Source organism: Physella acuta, unplaced genomic scaffold (assembly GCF_028476545.2).
Source record: "Physella acuta isolate Inbredline_101_S28 unplaced genomic scaffold, ASM2847654v3 ptg000161l, whole genome shotgun sequence".
Lineage (NCBI taxonomy): Eukaryota > Metazoa > Mollusca > Gastropoda > Physidae > Physella > Physella acuta.
Window position 1 is genome coordinate 607,681 of NW_026731680.1, and position 21,736 is coordinate 629,416.

The window sequence follows — 21,736 nt, forward strand, 5'->3', positions numbered from 1 at the left end:
GGCAAGTTTGAAACGAATCTGTCAGTTCGAAATATCATAGCTGTTTTTAAATTAATTTTTTTTTAATTCTAAAAAATAAATAGTACCTGTTCGATTTGACCAGCTCCTTTTTGTTATTCATAAAACGTAGGCATATGTAGCTTATACTATGTAGACTATCTTTTATTATTTATTTGTGTTAAATTTAAATATGCATGTATAGAAATATTTGCTTCATATATTGTTTATAATTAATACAAATTATTTTTTTTTATTTTTTTATAACAGGTAGAAATGTATTATTTAGGCCTCTCTAAAGGCATTTAAATTTTGAACTGCCCGTCGTTACATCTTAGTTACCAAACAGTTTCATTCTAAATCGCGATTTCAGTGAAATGTCTACCGTCTATAAATCTTTTGAGACTAGCGACAATACAGAAAAAATCAAAAGATTCAAAATGAACACACACCAATTAACACAGCAAAAATGAATGTGTTTTATTCGGAATATTATGTATATTTATTTTTATGATGTTTTCATTAATTTTTAACAGTTGATAATTCAACCAAGTAAAATGTTTATAGACACACAAAGTCCTTATCAAGTTCATGACACTATACTTCATGTTTTGGTGTGTTGTTTTCCACATTGAACGATCCACCCTATCACAATATGATTTTACTCACAGCGACAGCAACAATCAACAACGTTAGAATCAGTAACTTATCTGCAGGATAGATAAAAAGAAGTTATGCGTTCATAATAGTTTGGCATTTATTTCAGAAAACGTAATAATTGCAGGTGCTAAGGTTAATTCATTTTTAGCATCTATTTTTTACACCAATATTTTAAGTGTCGACTTCATTTCTTTGGTTGTATTTTTGTGCAAGAGCACTATATTCGGGCAATCGTCCATTCAAGCAATCGTTCGTTAGTCATTGTTTCATTCTAGAATTAGGTCATTGATCAATTCAATCAAACGTCCACAAGTGAAAACAGCCTTCAGGCAAACGTCAGGCACTACAATTTGTAATGTTTTTAATTAAACATGCGTTACAATTTTCAAACATGTCATCGTTTAATCCTACTAGACCACTGTACATATTTTCGGTTAGCCTATAATGTCTATATTTTATACCCAGAATATTAACAACTATGTCAAAACTTGCATAAATAGCATATGTTAGTGATTGGAAAAAAAATGAGGGATTATTGTATACGTAAAAGAGATTTTTAAAAATTGTTAAGGGGTAAAATGGGTATCATTGTCCCACCCTATCAACTATTAAAAGCATAGGTTGCATTAAAAAAATTAACATATTATCATTTTAAAAATGACTTATAGCAGAGTAAATCATGTTGCTATTAAAGCTAAACTTTTTTCCTCAAATTAGCCTACACAGTAAGTTTAAATAAATAGCTCATTGGTGACAACAGGACTAACCAGTATTTACCAATCAAGGAAAGAATCAAATTCTCAACGTGTACAAAGTCCAAAAGTTGAATGTACCTGAGACATGTACCATATTCTTATTGCTTGACGTTTCTTTCATGCCATTGTCTTTAAAATACACCAGGTGGTCCCGATCTGATATATATATATATATATATATATATATATATATATATATATATATGTGTGTGTGTGTGTGTGTGTGTGTGTGTGTGTGTGTGTGTGTGTGTATCATTTGTCTTACATAATAGGGCCTACACATTAATTTACAATATAAAACAAAAAAAAAACGATAATCATTTATCAAACGTACCGAGGAAATCAGCTGTTTCGAGTAAAGACGTATCCCTGATGGGAAGAATTTCTTTTTCAGTCCCAAAATGAATACGAAAAATAGCTTTTTGGCCATTCTCTTTCCAACTGGATCCGTGAAAGAAACTCGCTTTGGGTTTAAAATAAAATCGTTTTGGTTTAAAATCTTCGCACCAGCATTCTTCACTTATATGTTTCATGGAAGCGCAACCTGATATGAATTCCTCTCTAAACTTGCACAACTGGAAAATAAAATATTTTGTTAAAAATAAATGTAATTACTTTCTATGTGAAAATAAACGATATTCTACATTTTTAAAATGTAATTAATTTCTAAATTTAAATACATTTCGGTAGCCTATATATATATATATATATATATATATATATATATATATATATATATATAAATAATTCTCTACGTAGGGACCATGCGGGACACCACCACCACCACCACTTATGCGCCTAGTCTCCCCCTCCCTTCCTCTCTAAGCATATCGCTACCACCTCCACCTCCACATGGTCTGGTGAGATGTGGTTCACGCTAAATGTTTACAATCGTAGAACCGATAGTGACGGCTATTTGGGGCAGATAATTTAGTTTTTAAACGATTTGAAACTTAGGTGAGGTAACTAAGAGGAGGCTGTTTTCACGGGGGGGGGGGGGGGGGAGGGGGGGAGAGTGGGGGTTATCATCCTTCACGAGCAACTGATAGTGTTTTGAAGCAAATATTTTTAGTCGCAGCATTGGTAGTGTCGAATTCACAAATTATGACTTATTGAAAAGTTGAAAATAAAACAACTAAATAGCGCCGTACGCTACGCCGCGGGTCGGCTCGTATTGTAAATTAACATAAATTAATTATAATTTACTCTTTACAAATTTGAATATATATCCTAAATTTACATAAATTTAAGTATCTTCTTTTCCCGCTCGTCCCCAAGACACATGGGGCAGATGAAGTAGAGTTCATCTGTTTTAGAGACCTTGGTATATGAGGGGATAGTATGGTCAGCACTATTCCCAACCGCTTTTGTATTTAAGTATATTATACATTAAAATAGCTTTGATTCTAGTATACATTGTAAAACAAGGTAATTAAAAAGTCTAGTGACAATTTTAGCGCAATTTCCTTATGTTCTCTAAAAATAGCTCTGTCGTAGCGTAAATCAAGAGCAGGGTTAGTAAAACCATTGGTTAGTTATTAAAACGTTTTTTATTAAAAAAAATTTCAGTATTTTACATGTTTTATTTACAATAGAGTAACATGACTAAAAACCATTGCGCGCCTAGCTACCAAACGTGATGGCGCAGCCATTGAACGTGATGGCGCAGCTATTGAACGTGATGACGCGTGTGGTGTGGTTGGAAAAAACATGCCTACTAATTCGGTCCAAATTTGAATTAATTCAAAAAAAAATTTTGTGACCGAACGAAAGGATATTTTTGAAAACTTTCTTCGGCAATATTGTTCTAAATTATGGCAGGAATCGATTGGTACATGTTTTAAGTCGCTAAGTGGTCTGGTTGCCGAGATATGGTCAAAAAACTGCATTTTCTCGAGGTTTTTTGGCTTTTTCGGGAAATCCATGAAAGAAACCCGGAATTTTTATGGCCTATGTTCATCCTCGTAGCTTGCTTAACATAATTGCTTTTGTAACTAGTCATTGATATTGCTTCGTTGAGGAGGAGATACGACTTAAAGCCCGGACACACATCCATACATTCATCCATCCATTCCCAGAAATGACGAGTTAATAAACGCAATTCTCCAGAATGGAAATTGCGCTAAAAAGTAATTATGTCTTACATTTAAATGAATGTAAGTATTTTCTACATTTAAAAAATTGTGGCAAAAATTTAAACAAAAAAATCTACAGTAAAAGATAATTTTACACGTATTCTGTATTTTAAAAATTACTATATGATGTACATATTCTACATAAAAATAAATGTGGGTATAAATATATTATATTTTAGAATTTTTGAGAAAAATAACTCTTTATATTGTACATTTAGAAATAAATAACAATAACTATATTCTTCAGTAAAAGATAAAAATATATTTTTCGAAATAATTAAATCGTAATTTTTTTTAAATAATATTATATTTTTTAATTCCTAATTTACTGTGTGTAAAATAAAAAACAAGTTAATTAAAAAAGTCTAGTGACATTTGTGCGCAATTTCCTTATGTTATCTAAAAATAGCTCTGACGTATAATGTTTGGGTGCGTTCAAGCTAGAAGAACAATCGGTTTGTAGGTGTTTATGTAATTTTAAAATTTGTGACCGAACGAGAGAATATTTTTGAAAACTTTCTTCGGCAATATTGTTCTAAATTATGACAGGAATCGATTGGTACATGTTTCAAGTCGCTAAGTGGTCTGGTTGCCGAGATATGGGCCAAAAACTGAATTTTTTCGAGGTTTTTTGGCTTTTCCGGGAAATACATGAAAGAAACCCGGAATTGTTATGGCCTATGCTCATTCTCGTAACTTGCTTAACATAATTGCTTTTGGAACTAGTCATCGATATTGCTTCGTTGAGGAGGAGATACGACTTAAAGCCCGGACACACATTCATCCATCCATCCATCCATTCCCAGAAATGACGAGTTAATAAACGCAATTCTCCAGAATGGAAATTGCGCTAAAAAACATCAACTGAACCAACGGAACAAAATATTTACAGTAATCCATGTAATGGTGTCGGTTTCACAGTTCTCTGCGCGGCACATCTGAAGGTAAAAGTGTTTATCATTGTCGTCCAACATTTCTGTATTGCGCATGTACAAAGATCCGTACACGACGAATTCGACACAACCAGGACACGCTGGCAAGTAGCCATCAACTGTGGCGATAACACCTTGTATGCTATTATCCTTGGGAAGTTCTGAAATTGTGAAAAGTAATTGGAATCAGATGCGTATCGAGGGGGGGGGGGGGGGTGCGGGGGGACATATGTCCCCGGGCGCTGACCTTAGGGGGAGGGGGGCGCCAAATTGAAAGTTTAAGGGGGGGGGGTGCAAATGAAAAGTTTGAGAGGGGGGGTGGGAATCGAAATTTTGGAATCGTTCGATATTTAATTAATTAATGATAGTAACAGATGAAAAAGATGGAAAATAAAACAGTGGAAAATATAACGCCTGTCTCCTCTTCACGCACACACGAACACACACACACACACACAAATCATACCCCCTGTATATGGCATTGCACCTCAGACTACCATCTTTCCCCCGCCCTTCCTCAAATAGCTATTTTTTTAAATCTATTTTTAAACAGCAACTTTTTTTTTCAAAAAAATATACTGTTTTCATTCAACATTGATCAATATTGATCAATTTTAATTCATAAAAATTCATAAAAATAAAAAGTCTTTTGAAAACGAAAAAAAAAATTCGGATATGTAACATTTTTCATAAGCTTTTATTTAACCTGCTTCCTCGTGCTTGCTTTAATCTTTTGTCGTTATGAATCGAAACTGGCGAGCAGAATTTCGACCACTACTAAACGACCAATTTCTCCGAAAATTGGCACGTGGGTCCAGACCCGATGTCAATGCTATCTAGCATCACTTAATAGGATGCAAAATTAATTTTTAAAGAATTAATTAAAATTTACGTGCTATTAATCGTGCTCATTTAGTGCGCACTTGTTTTTTTTGTCATGCAAATCTATTGTATTTAAAAAAAAAATATAGTACTGAAAACAAATGCATAAACAACGTTTTAATAACAAGCTTTTATGTAATAATGTATTAAAATGGAAAAATGAATGATTTTCTTTAAATATATAATAATGAGCTACTATTTAAATAACTAAAAAGAAAAGCGTAGGTTGTAATAATATTATGTATTGAATAACTTAACTGGAATTTAAGAAGCGGCCCACGGTTTTATTTTTTAGTTCCTTAAATACTAGTCCATTATTATCTATTTATTATCTATTTAAAGAAAAATCATTTGTTTTCTCCTTTTTAGTGCATTATTACACAAAAGCTTGTAATAAAAACGTTTTTTATGGATTAAAAAAAAACGCCATATCTCGTAGTCACATTTTTGTAAAACTCCTCTCTTCCTTATCACACATCGCCAGAGGTCCCCCCCCCTAGGCGTAGCTAGGGGGAGGCGTGGGGTGCGGACCGCTCCGGGTGACACCATTTAGGGGGATGACACCAAGGCAAAAAATAGCAAAATATATTGAGAAAAATAATAATTCCACTTAATTGATTAATTCGAGTGTCAAATAGTCTTTTAAGATGTGTAAATCGAAAGTTTCAGAGGGGGGGTGCAAATTGAAAGTTTGAGGGGGGTGTGTGTGCAAATCGAAGGGTCGCTACGCCTCTGGGGGGGTGACACCATTAAGTGCCGCACCGGGTGACACCCGACCTCGCTACGCCACTGCCCCCCCCCCATCCTTATGTGACGCCGTTACCGGGTGACCTCTTAGTAAAATATGAAATGGTCAAGTGAAGTTAGTTAAAAATACTTTCAACGCGAAGATGAAAAAAATCAATGGACGAAGTAGTTTCTACACATGGTTTTTAAAATCAGCGTGTGATTCAGCTGCTGCGTCAAAGAGCAACGAATATTATAATCTTTAGCACATAAAAACGGCATGGGGATCTTTTGAGAAAGAGTTGGGGGCGCTGGAATGTCGTGGATGGAAGTTTTTAAAAAAAAAGTGCTGGAGTAAAGTGTGGATCTCGGGAAGTCGGGGAAACGGGGGGGGGGGGGGGGAGGAATAAGAAAAATGAACTGCATCCGTATATGATGTCACGCTTATTTATACGACAGATACTCCCCCTCAACCCCCTCCCCCTCAAATATTTAGACGTCGGCTAAAAAAAGGCTTTAAAAATGTCACTTCCCCACCCCCCCCCCCTGAACGAAACCAAAAAAGAAGCTTGACACCTATTGACCCTACCCCCCCCCCCCCCCTTCTCTCACCCACGAAGTTTCGCCTACATTCTACATCAAGAGAAACTTACTCAAAACTAAAACCCTTGATTTTCATAACTTTGTAGTTATTAAAATTGAGTGGAGAACTTAAGGTACTTGAGTCGCCTAGTTATCTCTAGTTTGACTTACTTAGTACGCCCGACTTGGGAACTAATGTTGCGACGTCCACCAAATGCCCTCTCTCTAAGGAGTTAAATGAATTGTATATGATGAAGATATTTTATGAAATAAATTGAAATAATAGTACATTTCATTTTTAGAAGAAGAATCAATGGTTATCAGTGTTTCTTCCCGACTTTTTTTCTCCGGGGGGGGGGGGTGGGGGGTGGGGCTCTTAATATTTTCGGGGGCGGGGGGGGGGGGTCTGGAAGAGATGCCTGGAAGAAACTCTGATGGTTATATAGCCGATGTATATGTTAATTTATCAAATTTTATAACTCCACGAAATGTTTTTTTCAAGGTGGCCGCCGTTGCCATGGGAGCCATATTCAAAAGAGTCCCTGATGCTTGCAAATATTTTCCTTTAAGTACCCTAACTTAAATATCCACAAATAAATCAATAAAACATTTTAATTAAGAAGTTTTTTTTCTCTGGAGCCTACCCCCCTTAAAAATACTATTTATCCTTCAATGGGCTTACAAAATGAATAGTTGTCTCATGTGTTTAATTACTAGATAAACAAAAAAAAAACTTCTCATAATTCAAACAAGGTAGGTAATTCAGTGAAAGCATAGATTATGGAGTGTCAAGTTTAGAAACATTTTTAAAGCTAAGTTTAAAATATATGTATGTATAATATTCTATCATTACTTATCAGGTCCTCCATTTTGAGCAAACTCCTTGCTGTAATAGTGGAACTAAGCACATCAGTGGTCTTTCCGAAACGCACGCGCACTTGAAGAGTTTTTCCATTTTCTTGTTGGAAGAGGTGTAACGGAAGTTTGGCGTAGAAGCGTTTCGGCATAGTGTTTATACAATAACAATGGGGCTTGGTAGTTTTCATGGGCATCATACAGCCGGTGGAGAATTCATTGCGGAAACTGCACAGCTAAACAAGTAATGGAGGTCGACATTAGAGACTTAGCAAGTATAGTAACAGGGGGAGTTGTCGCTCACTTTTTGAGGGCATTTTCCAAAAAGATTCACCGAACATTTTTTACGTCCAAAAATTTCGAATAGAATAAAAATAAAATTAAAATAATTACTTATTGTAATGTGGTATATAAGCGAGGCATTGATTGCGTTTCATTCTTTATCTCAATTTTTTTTTTTAAAAGTGGTTTTAGTTTGTAAAAGGGGATGGACGAAACGGGTGCCGGTACCAAGATTCCAGACGTACCCGAATTCATCCAGCACAGATGGGTACCCGAAATTAGTAAGTTCTGCTGAACACAGAACATCTGTGTGGTGGACCAACTTTGTCATTATCATTTTAAAAAAATAGAATTCTTTCTGACATGAGTTCTCCAAATGTGGTTGTTGCCAATATATGCATTAAAATATTACATATAAAGCTGGCATATTGCATATCGTACATGGTCAACCATCTCTAGCCTAAAATCAATCGTAAAGGTCGGTATAATCTACTTTACCTGCGCCTATTTGACCGTCCTCTCCAAAAAAAAAAGCAGTTTCCCATTAAATATTAAAACCAAACTTCCTTAAAAAAAACAACCGAATAAGAATGACCTTTGTCCAGCCTTTAGACCATTGATCACATCCCTGTGAATCTCCCGGCATGCAAGTTTCCACATGAAACCCTTTGTCGTGGTCCCGTAGGAAGTCCTGGTCCGTCATGTGGATAGTACCATAAATCAGCGGCGTGTCCAGTCCATAGATCATGCAGTATGGGCATCGGGGGTAGTAGCCGTCTATGTGGGATACCATTCCATCTGACACAGTGGGTTTGACCTTGGCGACTCCTGTTCGAGAGTTGGGTCAATAGTGATATCTTAATTTAATTTTGAATCATTAAGAGTTTAAGTCACTACTGATATTATATTTTTATTTACAAATACTTGATTGAAAGAATTAAAAATAAAAGCGGTGTTTTCGAAAATTTTGTTTTGGTATTGCTGTTAGATTCCACCAGAGGCGTATCCAGGTTTTCGTTGTAGGGGGAGCGAAAAGAGCAAAAAAAGGCGCCGAATTTTTAACACGTTCTATATACGCATATCATTACTAGCTGTATGTCATTACTTCGCTATGATGTAAAATAAATTGAAAGTAGCACTCTGAAGAAATAAGAAAACACACAATGTAGGCCGACAAAACAAAAATTGTATCAATCTAAACAAAAAAACAAACAAAATATACACATACTACAACCAAAAACAATGAATGTAACACAATCTGTTTTGTAATTCTTGTAAAAAAATTCTTACATAATAATTCCTGGGAAATTATTTAAGACAAGTGAAATAGGGGAAATAATCACTGTCTTAATATAAATATGTATATATCTACACATTTAATTATAAATGTCAAAACAAATAAATAATTACTTTAGAATATAATGAAATTGTTTAACACTATTCGTGTTTACAAAATGTTTTTGTCTATAATCAGAATTAAATATATCGTCATCATAAATGCTAAAGTATTACAGCATAATGAAACTTTTTGAAATCAGAGTTGGTATAAAAGAACGCTTTTCAATATAAAAGAAAATCTGCGATATAAACGTAAGTTTGAAAGCGGACTTTAAACCCCAAAACAACAACATAAAAGAAAAACATTCGGAATAACAACCTACATTTTACTAAAGATCGGTCATTTAGTTTAGATTATATATTTTTCAATTAAGTACTACTTCTTTGTGTTCTTTAACGAAATTTTTTTAACATAGTGATAGGTATGGGTTAGATCACTGTATTGCTCACACACCTTTTTACTGTCCGGTCACTTTAGGTCAATTACCCAACCCAGTGTATACCTAGGTGTGACATTAATGTCGCTCTGCACAATTGTGGTGGTGAGGTGTGGGGGAGGGGGGGGGAGATAACCAACTCAGAGTGAACATAGCGTCAGTTTTTAGATGACTGTTCTAAACATACATATATATATATATTACACATGTATACTGATTCAGAAATAGATTTAAATAAGGAGCAGTGGTATTATGACAATATTTTTTTTCTACAGAGGGGTCCATGGGGGAGGAGGGTTGTAACTGTTTCATATAATTTGTAATCGTATCACTATCGCCATAACTGTAATAATACTACTACTTCATCGTGATGACGTTGTTGAACTTGTCAAAATTTCCCCACCACTACGCAGCTTGCCCATAAGTAAATTTAAATAGAGGTGTCACATCAGATGTATTTGTTTCTGTATTGTAATTTTCAAAAAATTAATCACACGATTTAAACTGTATATACAAAGTAATTATGTGTGAAGTTTTATGTATAACATTTTCTAATGCAATTATTCTTAAGCAAATACATTATACAGTTGCCTTAAACTTAACACCCCTCTTGCCAAGTGGTACTAACGGTAGAGGTTATTAAAAAAAATACCAATGCATCGGAATGGTTATTTTTAGAATGGCAAACTGATGCAGCTGTTAATACTTGTTGTAAACGTAGACACTACTAGACTAGTACAATAATGCTTAATTGCTGCATGAAAAGAAATCTTGTGATTTACACAAATCTTGATGTGCCGACCAAAAATATTTTTTTTTACAAATATCATTGTTTAAAACTTTGAGTTTGAAAAGTTTCCAAAAAGGCGTCACTTTACTGAAAATGGCCAGAAGGGGAGCGGCAGCTCCCCCTGCTCCCCCCCCCCCCCCCTGCGTACGCTACTGGATTCCACATTAGAAATAAGGTTATTCTGAAACCAGGCATTATTTCAAAGCTGGAGTAGATGACAGACGCCTGGATTTGGATATTTGACCGCCCTTCTATTCACAAGTATGGAGAATTTATTACAGGCCTATATTTTTACTCAACATTCTTCATCTTTCTCCGTCGGTGCCTGGACACACTAGGCCATCCTCAGAATGTTGTTCCCATTTCTGCTGGTCTTTGACAATTACTTGGTAGTTCCCCGAGGTTGTCCGTTTCTTGTCAGTGGAATCTCAGCTCATGTCTCCCTTAGTCTACACGTCTTCCCTCGTGGTGTCCAACTTACAGCCATGATGGGATTTCTACTGGCTTTATTCCAAATCAACAAAATCCACTTGCCCCTTTCATCACCATCCACTTTCCCCAACCATCCCCATCCACTTTCCCCATCCATTTTCCCCATCCACTTTCCCCATCCATTTTCCCCGTCCAATTTCCCCATCCATCCCCATCCACTTTTCCCATCCATTTTTCCCATCCATCACCATCCACTTTCCCCAACCATCCCCATCCACTTTCCTCATCCACTTTCCCCAACCATCCCCATCCACTTTCCCCATCCACTTTCCCCATCCCCTTTCCCCATCCACTTTCCCCATCCATCCCCATTTACTTTCCCCATCCATTTTCCCCATCCATCCCCATCCACTTCCCCCATCCATCACTATCCACTTTCCCCATCCATCACCATCCACTTTCCCCATCCACTAGCACCTTTCATCTCATATCCTCTATCTCGGGAGCACAAAGGGCAAAACTTCGCAAGCCAAGCTAAATTGTTGATATCTTCTTCCGTGCAGACCATGTCATTCAATCATCCCTGTATCGTTTCACATTGCCCGACAATTTTTTGCTGCTTCATTTTACTTGTCTATTAGAAGCTCGGTTGATGTCTCCCTGTTGATCTCTGATGTTGATCTGGTGTTTTGTGCATGTGAATTCTATCCGTCTACCCACTCCCCATTCGAAATAGCTTTATTAAATACTGTTGGGTGTCATCTATCAACGGAGCTGAGTATTCGTTGAATAGTTCTGAGCCATGCTAACAAAAGCGGTCTCGTTATAAGATGAAGGAACTTAGTTGTGGAACAATGCAAGAGTCTGAGCCATACTGAATGCTTGGTGGTCTAGGGCTTGTTGTAAGATAATAATACAAAGTGGACATTAAAATAGAGCCAGCACTTAAGTATGCAGTAATATAGATAGTGCTAATACAATGATTTACTTTATAATAGGAGCATACTCACCATTTGAATAGGGTTGGTGGTTGAAACCAGATGGCACAGTTATGTGACCACGGCCTGTTATATATATATATATATATATATATATATATATATATATATATATATATATATATATATATATATATATATATATATATATATATATGTGTGTGTGTGTGTGTGTGTGTGTGTGTGTATGTATATATATATATATAATATTATATATATATATATATATATATATATATATATATATATATATATATATATATATATATATATATATATATATATATATATATATATATATATATATATATATATATATATTATATATACATGAGTATATACATATATATGTGTATGTGTATAAACAACTAAGTAATAGTTCCGGAACAGAAAAAAAAACAACAGTACGACACAATACTGAACATATGAGGTGAGTAGAACGTAAATGAATGGAAGAATTGATTGTCTTTTTGCACGTGAGCACACTAGAATTCCCGTGCCTCTCTGTGGTGCTATAGTATTAATTGTTTTTGTCGGGAGGGTAGAGCAAAACAGAACAGAACCAAAGAAATACAACAAAACAAAGACAAAACAAAAGAAAATATCTTCTTTTTCAGGTTAAAGTATCTTATAAAGCATTTATCAAATGCAATGTCTTAAGTTAAAGGCAAATATTAAATTTTATTTAAAATACATCATGAAAACAGCAACTTGCAGAAAAAAAAACCCGTGACTTAACGAATCATCCCTGACTTATCAACCTACGAACCATTTGACTTATAATAAACTTATGAACCATCCCTAACTTAACTACTGCCGGAACAATCCTATTTATAAACTTACGAATAATCTCCGAGACGTTTAGGTCATGACTATGTATAGTTTCGTCCTCTATCAACCCAAAACGTATTCGTATCAAAGACAACCTGGTGTCGTTGGCTTGTAAAAGATCTTTGGGAATTGTGCAGACGAATGATTTAAGCTCATCGCCTTGGCAGTAACATGAGGTGTATATGATATATCCAGTTCTGGTACAGGTATGTGTATAGAATTCTTTACGGAAAAAATGAATCTAGTTTGGGAAAGCAAAATTGAATTAATTTATACTTAATACACATTCTAATAATAATATCGAATTGAAAGTAATTTTTAAAAAATAAATTAAATTAAATTGTGATTAAGATCCGGCACACACATACACAAAACAAAGTCTTCAAACTCAGAAGAAAATCTCCAGCGGGTGTCCTAGACATAAAAATTGTAAGATATATAGAAGGTTTTTTTTTTGCCAGTTCAATGGATGGTTAAAAAATATTTTTAATTACATAATGATGATCGCGGCAAGGGGGGGGGGGGGCGGAACCATGAGGTAAACATGCAAACTATAGAGAAAACAATACTACACTCAGCTGTAGTAACAACCGACCATAGATAAACATCATTAGTATTAAATGTAAACACTTTAAAGCTTTTAAGGGGGTGGAAGTGACACCAACTACATAATTTACAGAGAGAAAAAAATGGGGGGGGGGGTGACACCATGAGGTGCCGCATAGAGTGACACCCAACCTAGCGACGCCACTGCCTAGGCCGAACCCTTGCAATGACTCGAAGAACCCCCCGGGTTTTGATCGAACCCAGATTAAGAACCACTATGGTAGAGGATGTGGAATATCGAAATTTCTACGAGGAATTACAGCACTACTAATAATAAAATAATGAAATGAATAGGGCAAACCAGCAAACGCTTTCTACCTCAGTCACAACACAGTAGAACAGTTCAAAGCCACAGTTTGGGGAGTCTCACCTATCTGCTCCACCCAACAAAGATAATGGCGGACCGGACTTGGGGCAGAGTTTCTTCCAGGCTTCTCATCGGGGGGGGGGGCGAAGAAAGTCTACCCCCACCCCCGCAACGAAATTGAATTTATCTAGAAAACATAATTTTACCAGTGTTCGCCCCAACCCCACACCACCCCCCGGAAAATTTAGTCCACACCCCCCCCCCTCAAATATAACCATGCGGACATGTTACCCCCGAGGGTAAATTACCAGCTTCCACTCGCACTTGTTAGCGCGTTCTTGGGCGTACGTGCATCCTTCAATGGCGAACATCCTGAAGCGGAACTGCAGCAGATCCATACTAGGCAGCGCCATCGTGCCGTAGAACGAGAGCCCGCTCTCTCCCAATGTCATGCAGGCGATGCACATCGGGTGGTAACCGTCGATGGAGTGAATGACTCCATCGTCATCAGCGATTGCCGGGTCTGTAAAAAAAAAAATATACCCATTACTTAAAACGTTTGATAGGTAAAGATTAAAAAATATTATGAACCAAAGTCCGATTTAATTTATTTTTTTACTGATTATTCAGTAACGTTTTTTCAGTAGAAAGTGCGAGAAAAAGCGGATATTTGAAGTTTGTGTACGCGACTGACTGTTTCTTTGACGCATTTCTTCAGGTGGGGGGGGGGGGTTCAAGTGCCGCCCCCCCTCCCCTTCCCCCGAGAATAAGTCTGAAAGAAATATGGCGAGTGACACGTCAATTATACTTACCGTCAACTTGAGGGGGTGGATGAAAATCTTTTACAACGATCATGTGACCTTGATCTATCAAATGAAATTACGGTATATATATATATATATATATATATATATATATATATATATATATATATATATATATATATATATATATATATATATATATATATACATATATATATACATATATATATATATATATATATATATATATATATATATATATATATATATATATATACCGTAATTTTGTGACGGTGGGTGTGTGATGAGGTGGACGTCACACTTTTGCATTATCAAAAAGCAATGTTAGAAAACGAATTTTAGACGTTATTTTGCGTTTAATAAAATTGTTTTAATAAATTGTAATAGGAATCAAATCCAAAGTAAGACTAACAGTTCTATATAACTACGGCGTTTTGTTCTAAAGCACGTATGTCCTTCTGCCTAGTGGCGGCACTAGGTCGGGTGTTCCCCGGTGCGGACCGCACCCCCCACCCCTGCCACTATTTCCACTTATCCTTAATTTTTTTAAAGTTAATCGCAAATTAAGATAGCTATTTCTAGCTTTCCAAACAACTTAGTACATTAATTTAAACAACGTCCTCTAAGAAAAAAATATTTCAACATTTTTACATTACTCTAAACATCATGCTTAATCCACAGTGTTTCTTCCAGACTTTTTTCTCCATGCACTTGATATTATTTTCGGGGCGGTAGACTTTCTTTGGGGCAGCTCCGCCCCCCCCCCCCCCCCCCCCCCCCCAGCCCCCGAAGAGTTGCCTTGAAGAAACTCTGTTAATCCATGAATGTTAATCCATTTAAAATAATAAAGTTCGAACGAGAAGGAGTTAACATGTCAATAAACTTACCAATCACATCTTTAATTTTCAACACCGCTCTGTCGGGGACTGAATCGTTTGAGCGAGCATCCCCGAAACGAATTCGCGCCATATAATGTTGGCCGATGTCACTTTGGAAAAGCACGCGCGAAATTCTGGCGTAGAATCGCATTGGTGAAGTTTTACTGCAGGCGCAGCGGACCGTAACGTTAGTCTCGCCGCTACATCCGGTATAGATTACGGACCGGAAACTGCATAACTAATGAGGAGAGAGGAAAAACTGTATAATTAATGTGGAGAGAATAAACTATATTACTAATGAGGACAGAAAAAAACTGTTCAAATAAACCGGGAGTGATCTCCCCTAAACTTTCTCAAATATTCTTATATAAAACAACAGGGGATGGGAACTCGGGCTATAGACATGATTTTTAATCCATTTTAAATACTTAAGGTTTTAAAAATAGAATAAAATCTCGTAGACAAAATAATTGCACACCAAGTGAACGCCAAATAAAAAATGCATAATAGTGCGCAATATTATTAGTACTTTAAAAATTTACATTAGTTTTTTGAGAAATCGGAAGTAGCGTAAATTACTACTTCCGGTCAACGGAAATTACTCAAAATTTAACAGAAGGTAGAAAATTAGAACTTTTACTCACATGTGAAATTTCATTTATCTATCTGAAATAGTACTCAAGTTATAGGCTTTTGAAAAATTCAAAGTAGAAAAAGTACCACTTCCGGTTATCGGAAATCGCTCAAAAGTTGATACGGATCTACGATTTTGATAAAATACTTATATATGAAATATCATCAACCTAGCTGTAACGGTACCCAAGTAATCGTGTTTACACACACACAGACAGACACACAGACATACGGACAGGATTGCAAAGCTCAGTTTTTCAGAATGGATTACGCATAAAACCTCTTAATTTTGATAAATCTGGATTGATAATTTTTGCCTGATTAAAATAAGTCCTCTATACTTCGGATGTGATGAAGGACTGAGGTGTAATACGGTGAAAAATTGTTAAAATTTCAAGAGATTTTTTTGCACGATTACAATACTTTCTCTATACTTCGTATATACGAGAAAGTAAAAAAGGAAAGTAAAAAATGTTTAATTATGAGGAGATAAAAACAGTACAACGAATGAGAAGAGAGAAAAAAACAGTATAACAAATGAGGAGAGAGAAAGCGGTAGGCGTATAATTATTGAGGAGAGGGGAAGAAAATTGTATAATGAGGAGGGACAAAACTTCATAACTAATGAGGAGAGAGGAAAAAAAACTAAAATTAATGAGACAGAGAAAAAAAAATAATGAGACAGTGAGAAAAAAGACTAAAATTAATGAGACGGTGAGAAAAAAAACTGTAAGATTAATGAGACAGTGAGAAAAAAAAACTGTAAAATTAATGAGACAGTGAGAAAAAAACTGTAAAATTAATGAGACAGTGAGAGAAAAACTGTAAAAATAAATGAGAAGGTGAGAAAAGACTGTAAAATTAATGAGACAGTGAGAAAAAATACTGTAAAATTTAATGAGAAGGTGAGAAAAAACTGTAAAATTAATGAGACAGTAAGAAAAAAACTATAAAATTAATGAGACAGTGAGAAAAAAAACTGTAAAATTTAATGAGAAGGTGAGAAAAAACTGTAAAATTAATGAGACAGTAAGAAAAAAACTGTAAAATTAATGAGACAGTGAGAAAAAAACTGTAACATTAATGAGACAATGAGAAAAAAACAACTGTAACATTAATGAGACAGTGAGAAAAAAAACTGTACAAATTAACTGTATAATTCTCCGCCTACCACAGGGTGATTGTAACTATAGCTCAAAACACCTCATGTAAAATACTTGACCTGATACCAATCTAGAGGATTCCTGCAGTGTTTGTGGCTGTTCAACTCCGGGTTACACAACTCAAATACGAACGACTTTTCGTTGCCCTCCAATTGTTGAACACTTGGTAGGTGCATGGTGCCGTAGATCACCAGGGCGCCCTTCCCATACCGCAAGCACCCCCTACACGCTGGTAGGTAGCCGTCAATCTGCGCAAACACTTTCTCTTCACTGAAAGATCCTAGGTATGTAATTTAAAAAATGTAAGGTGTAGGACATAATGCGACATCTTTAAGTCCGACAATGACATCAGGCCTGAAACATAAAAGGCTGACTCGGAAATAATGCCCGAAATATAAAAGGCCGACGCGGAAATAAGGCCGACATCTTGGTCATTTGTAAGGGGTCGGCGTGGTCGAGTCGGTAAAGCTGATGGTTGCTAAACCGAAAAGTCTCGAGTTCGAATCATCGGGCAGATGAGGTTCGTTAGACTAAAAAATTAAGAACGAAGAAGGTCATTTGTTAATGTTTGGCTGTTGTCAATGGTGGCCTTTTGTACATGTCCTTTTTATCCGTCGGCTTTTTCCCATATCGGTATTTTGTCTTTGTCGGCGTTTTATTCAGATCGTCTTGATGACTAGACGGCTCTTGGTGTAAATGAAACTCTACTGCGTCCCTGAGTTTGATAAATGTTAGGATATGGTCAGCAAAATGTATGAGTTGGTTAAATGTTGGGATAATGTGGTCAGCACAATGTATGAGTTGGTTAAATGTTGGGATAATGTGGTCAGCACTAAAAGTTGGGTAAATGTTGGGATAATGTGGTCAGCACAATGTATGAGTTGGGTAAATGTTGGGATTATGTGGTCAGCACTATGAGTTGGGTAAATGTTGGGATAATGTGGTCAGCACAATGTATGAGTTGGTTAAATGTTGGGATAATGTGGTCAGCACTAAAAGTTGGGTAAATGTTGGGATAATGTGGTCAGCACAATGTATGAGTTGGGTAAATGTTGGGATTATGTGGTCAGCACTATGAGTTGGGTAAATGTTGGGATAATGTGGTCAGCACAATGAATTGGGTAAATGTTGGGATAATGTGGTCAGCACAATGTATGAGTTGGGTAAATGTTGGGATTATGTGGTCAGCACTATGAGTTGGGTAAATGTTGGGATAATGTGGTCAGCACAATGTATGAGTTGGTTAAATGTTGGGATAATGTGGTCAGCACTAAAAGTTGGGTAAATGTTGGGATAATGTGGTCAGCACAATGTATGAGTTGGGTAAATGTTGGGATTATGTGGTCAGCACTAAAAGTTGGGTAAATGTTGGGATAATGTGGTCAGCACTATGAGTTGGGTAAATGTTGGGATAATGTGGTCAGCACAATGAGTTTGATAAATGTTACGATAATGTGGTCAGCACAATGTCTGAGTTGGTTAAATGTTGGGATAATGTGGTCAGCACAATGTCTGAGTTGGGTAAATGTTGGGATAATGTGGTCAGCACTAAAAGTTGGGTAAATGTTGGGATAATGTGGTCAGCACTAAACGTTGGGTAAATGTTGGGATAATGTGGTCAGCACAATGTATGAGTTGGTTAAATGTTGGGATAATGTGGTCAGCACAATGTCTGAGTTGGGTAAATGTTGGGATAATGTGGTCAGCACAATGTGTGAGTTGGTTAAATGTTGGGATAATGTGGTCAGCACAATGTATGAGTTGGTTAAATGTTGGGATAATGTGGTCAGCACAATGTCTGAGTTGGGTAAATGTTGGGATTATGTGGTCAGCACAATGTGTGAGTTGGTTAAATGTTGGGATAATGTGGTCAGCACTAAAAGTTGGTTAAATGTTGGGATAATGTGGTCAGCACAATGTGTGAGTTGGTTAAATGTTGGGATAATGTGGTCAGCACTAAAAGTTGGGTAAATGTTGGGATAATGTGGTCAGCACTAAACGTTGGGTAAATGTTGGGATAATGTGGTCAGCACAATGTATGAGTTGGTTAAATGTTGGGATAATGTGGTCAGCACAATGTGTGAGTTGGTTAAATGTTGGGATAATGTGGTCAGCACTAAAAGTTGGTTAAATGTTGGGATAATGTGGTCAGCACAATGTATGAGTTGGTTAAATGTTGGGATAATGTGGTCAGCACAATGTCTGAGTTGGGTAAATGTTGGGATAATGTGGTCAGCACTAAAAGTTGGGTAAATGTTGGGATAATGTGGTCAGCACAATGTATGAGTTGGTTAAATGTTGGGATAATGTGGTCAGCACAATGTCTGAGTTGGGTAAATGTTGGGATAATGTGGTCAGCACTAAAAGTTGGGTAAATGTTGGGATAATGTGGTCAGCACAATGAGTTTGATAAATGTTACGATAATGTGGTCAGCACAATGTCTGAGTTGGTTAAATGTTGGGATAATGTGGTCAGCACAATGTCTGAGTTGGGTAAATGTTGGGATAATGTGGTCAGCACTATGAGTTGGTTAAATGTTGGGATAATGTGGTCAGCACTATGAGTTGGTTAAATGTTGGGATAATGTGGTCAGCACTAAAAGTTGGGTAAATGTTGGGATAATGTGGTCAGCACAATGTATGAGTTGGGTAAATGTTGGGATTATGTGGTCAGCACTATGAGTTGGTTAAATGTTGGGATAATGTGGTCAGCACAATGTCTGAGTTGGTTAAATGTTGGGATAATGTGGTCAGCACTATGAGTTGGTTAAATGTTGGGATAATGTGGTCAGCACAATGTGTGAGTTGGGTAAATGTTGGGATAATGTGGTCAGCACAATGTCTGAGTTATTTAAATGTTGGGATAATGTGGTCAGCACTATGAGTTGGTTAAATGTTGGGATAATGTGGTCAGCACTATGAGTTGGGTAAATGTTGGGATAATGTGGTCAGCACAATGTATGAGTTGGTTAAATGTTGGGATAATGTGGTCAGCACAATGTATGAGTTGGTTAAATGTTGGGATAATGTGGTCAGCACTAAAAGTTGGGTAAATGTTGGGATAATGTGGTCAGCACTATGAGTTGGTTAAATGTTGGGATAATGTGGTCAGCACAATGTATGAGTTGGTTAAATGTTGGGATAATGTGGTCAGCATAATGTCCAGCGAATTTATTGTCAGCACTTAGAGTCAGGTAGACTAGCTTCGCCCCCCCCCCCCCCCATCTCGATCAGATGCCTGAAAGAAACTCTGAATTAAACACTAAACTTACGTCTTAGGGCTACTTTAATTAACTTACCTGTAATTATGAAACAGAAAAAGAAAACACTGATGCAACACTGCATTATTTCTTTAGCTTATTTTAAATTTTACTCTATCTATTTACTCTATATATTACGTTATTTTGTATCTAATCTAAATTTGTTAGTACTGAAATAAATGGTTTCCTAATAGTATTGTATTAAACACCAGAATATCAGTGTGTTCAAAGCTTTAGTTTAATCTAGACCACCTTTATTACTTTACAAAAATCATTAGATCTATTATTTAACCGGTTTTATTAAGTAGAAATGTTAGAAATGGTGTTCAACATTGCGTTGTTAACGATAATAATAAGGGTTTCCAAGGAAGTAAGAGCAATACAAAATAACATTAAAAACAAAGGAAAAAATGGAAAAGTACGGAATAAATATTCGTAAAATTTAAATGGAATAAGGGAATGAATTTTGCTTCAAAACAATGTGCCTAAGCGTGCAATGAAGACAGTGTGTGCAAGTGTTGTGAGCAAATGTCTTTGACGTACGGACACTTCAGCAGATGGATTTTTAATCTAAAGGATAGCGTACATATTATAGGCCTGTAATAGAAAAGTAGTCTCGTGACATTTATGATCCACAATCTACCCCAAATTACGTTATATGTGACATTTTCTTAAACCACCACCGTAATATTGTATAAAATTTCTAGTTCTAGGAGTAAACCCGTGTCGTCGTCGTCCCCCCCCCCCCCCCCGCCCCGCACTCACCACAAACACAGGATTATTAAAAGCATTTTATTCTACCGGAGGGGGGAGGGATGGAGGACGTGTTAAAGTATATTTTTTTCACAAAGAGTTTTTTTTAGCGCCAGTCTTACTACTGAAATTGACAACTTGGCTGATGCGTTATTTTGTATTTGAACCGCATATTGGACTCAATTCCTTATTCACATCTTTCGTAAACCTGCTGTAACTCTAAACCACACCACTGTTTGTAACTGCATCTCAGAGCTTCAGAAAGGCCCACAAATGACGTCATGTGTCCGCCCACCAACTACGTCATGTGTCCGCCCAAACGTTTACTCTTACTCGTGCATACAATTAGCAAATAACACTGACAACATAGCATTTACCCAGGCCACCGTGCCCTGAATACCTTTAATAAACTGTCAGTGTTCTTACCCACCCGACAATTAAAAGTGAAACCATTTACTTTGAGATATACCATGTAGGGTCTCGAAATTTTTTCAGAGAGCCTTTTTTTTCTCTAGTGCCACCACTGTTCATACGATTTACGTTCATACCCCTCCCCTGAAAAGTTATTTTTAAAACTAAAATTTAGCAGTATTTGTACACATTGAGGATACATAATTTTATGAAATTATCGTGAAAATTGATCAATGAATAAAATATTAATGCAGATTTGGGAAGAAATAAAATTTTGCCATGCAAAGAAAGATAACTCACTATTTTAT

General features: G+C 36.3%; 1 protein-coding gene across 3 annotated transcripts; it reads right to left on the reverse strand.

Moving 5' to 3' along the window:
* Window positions 1-466: 466 nt before the first annotated feature.
* LOC131935866 (uncharacterized) lies at window positions 467-20,609 on the reverse strand. 3 transcript variants are annotated; one of them, XM_059292585.1, is made up of 14 exons: window positions 20,304-20,609; window positions 17,064-17,284; window positions 15,218-15,446; window positions 14,358-14,411; window positions 13,854-14,068; window positions 12,645-12,873; window positions 11,814-11,867; window positions 8,402-8,634; window positions 7,523-7,760; window positions 6,841-6,894; window positions 4,438-4,640; window positions 1,747-1,987; window positions 1,491-1,568; window positions 467-707 (listed from the first exon to the last, which is right to left on the reverse strand). In XM_059292585.1, the coding sequence occupies exons 1-14, from the start codon at window positions 20,347-20,349 to the stop codon at window positions 646-648; spliced, it is 2,157 nt and encodes a 718-aa protein (XP_059148568.1). In that variant the 5' UTR covers window positions 20,350-20,609; the 3' UTR covers window positions 467-645. The 3 variants fall into 3 exon arrangements, with proteins under 3 accessions (XP_059148568.1, XP_059148569.1, XP_059148570.1); XM_059292586.1 differs by having other exon boundaries at window positions 1,435-1,568; XM_059292587.1 differs by lacking the exon at window positions 14,358-14,411.
* Window positions 20,610-21,736: the final 1,127 nt, after the last annotated feature.

Coding starts and splice junctions, on each gene's coding strand:
- LOC131935866 (XM_059292585.1), bottom strand. CDS start 20,349: ATGCAGTGTTGCATCAGTGTTTTCTTTTTCTGTTTCATAATTACAG. Junction 14,412..15,217: donor GAAAATTAAAGATGTGATTG/GTAAGTTTATTG, acceptor TTCATTTGATAG/ATCAAGGTCACATGATCGTT. Junction 6,895..7,522: donor CAAAATGGAGGACCTGATAA/GTAATGATAGAA, acceptor TTAACTCCTTAG/AGAGAGGGCATTTGGTGGAC.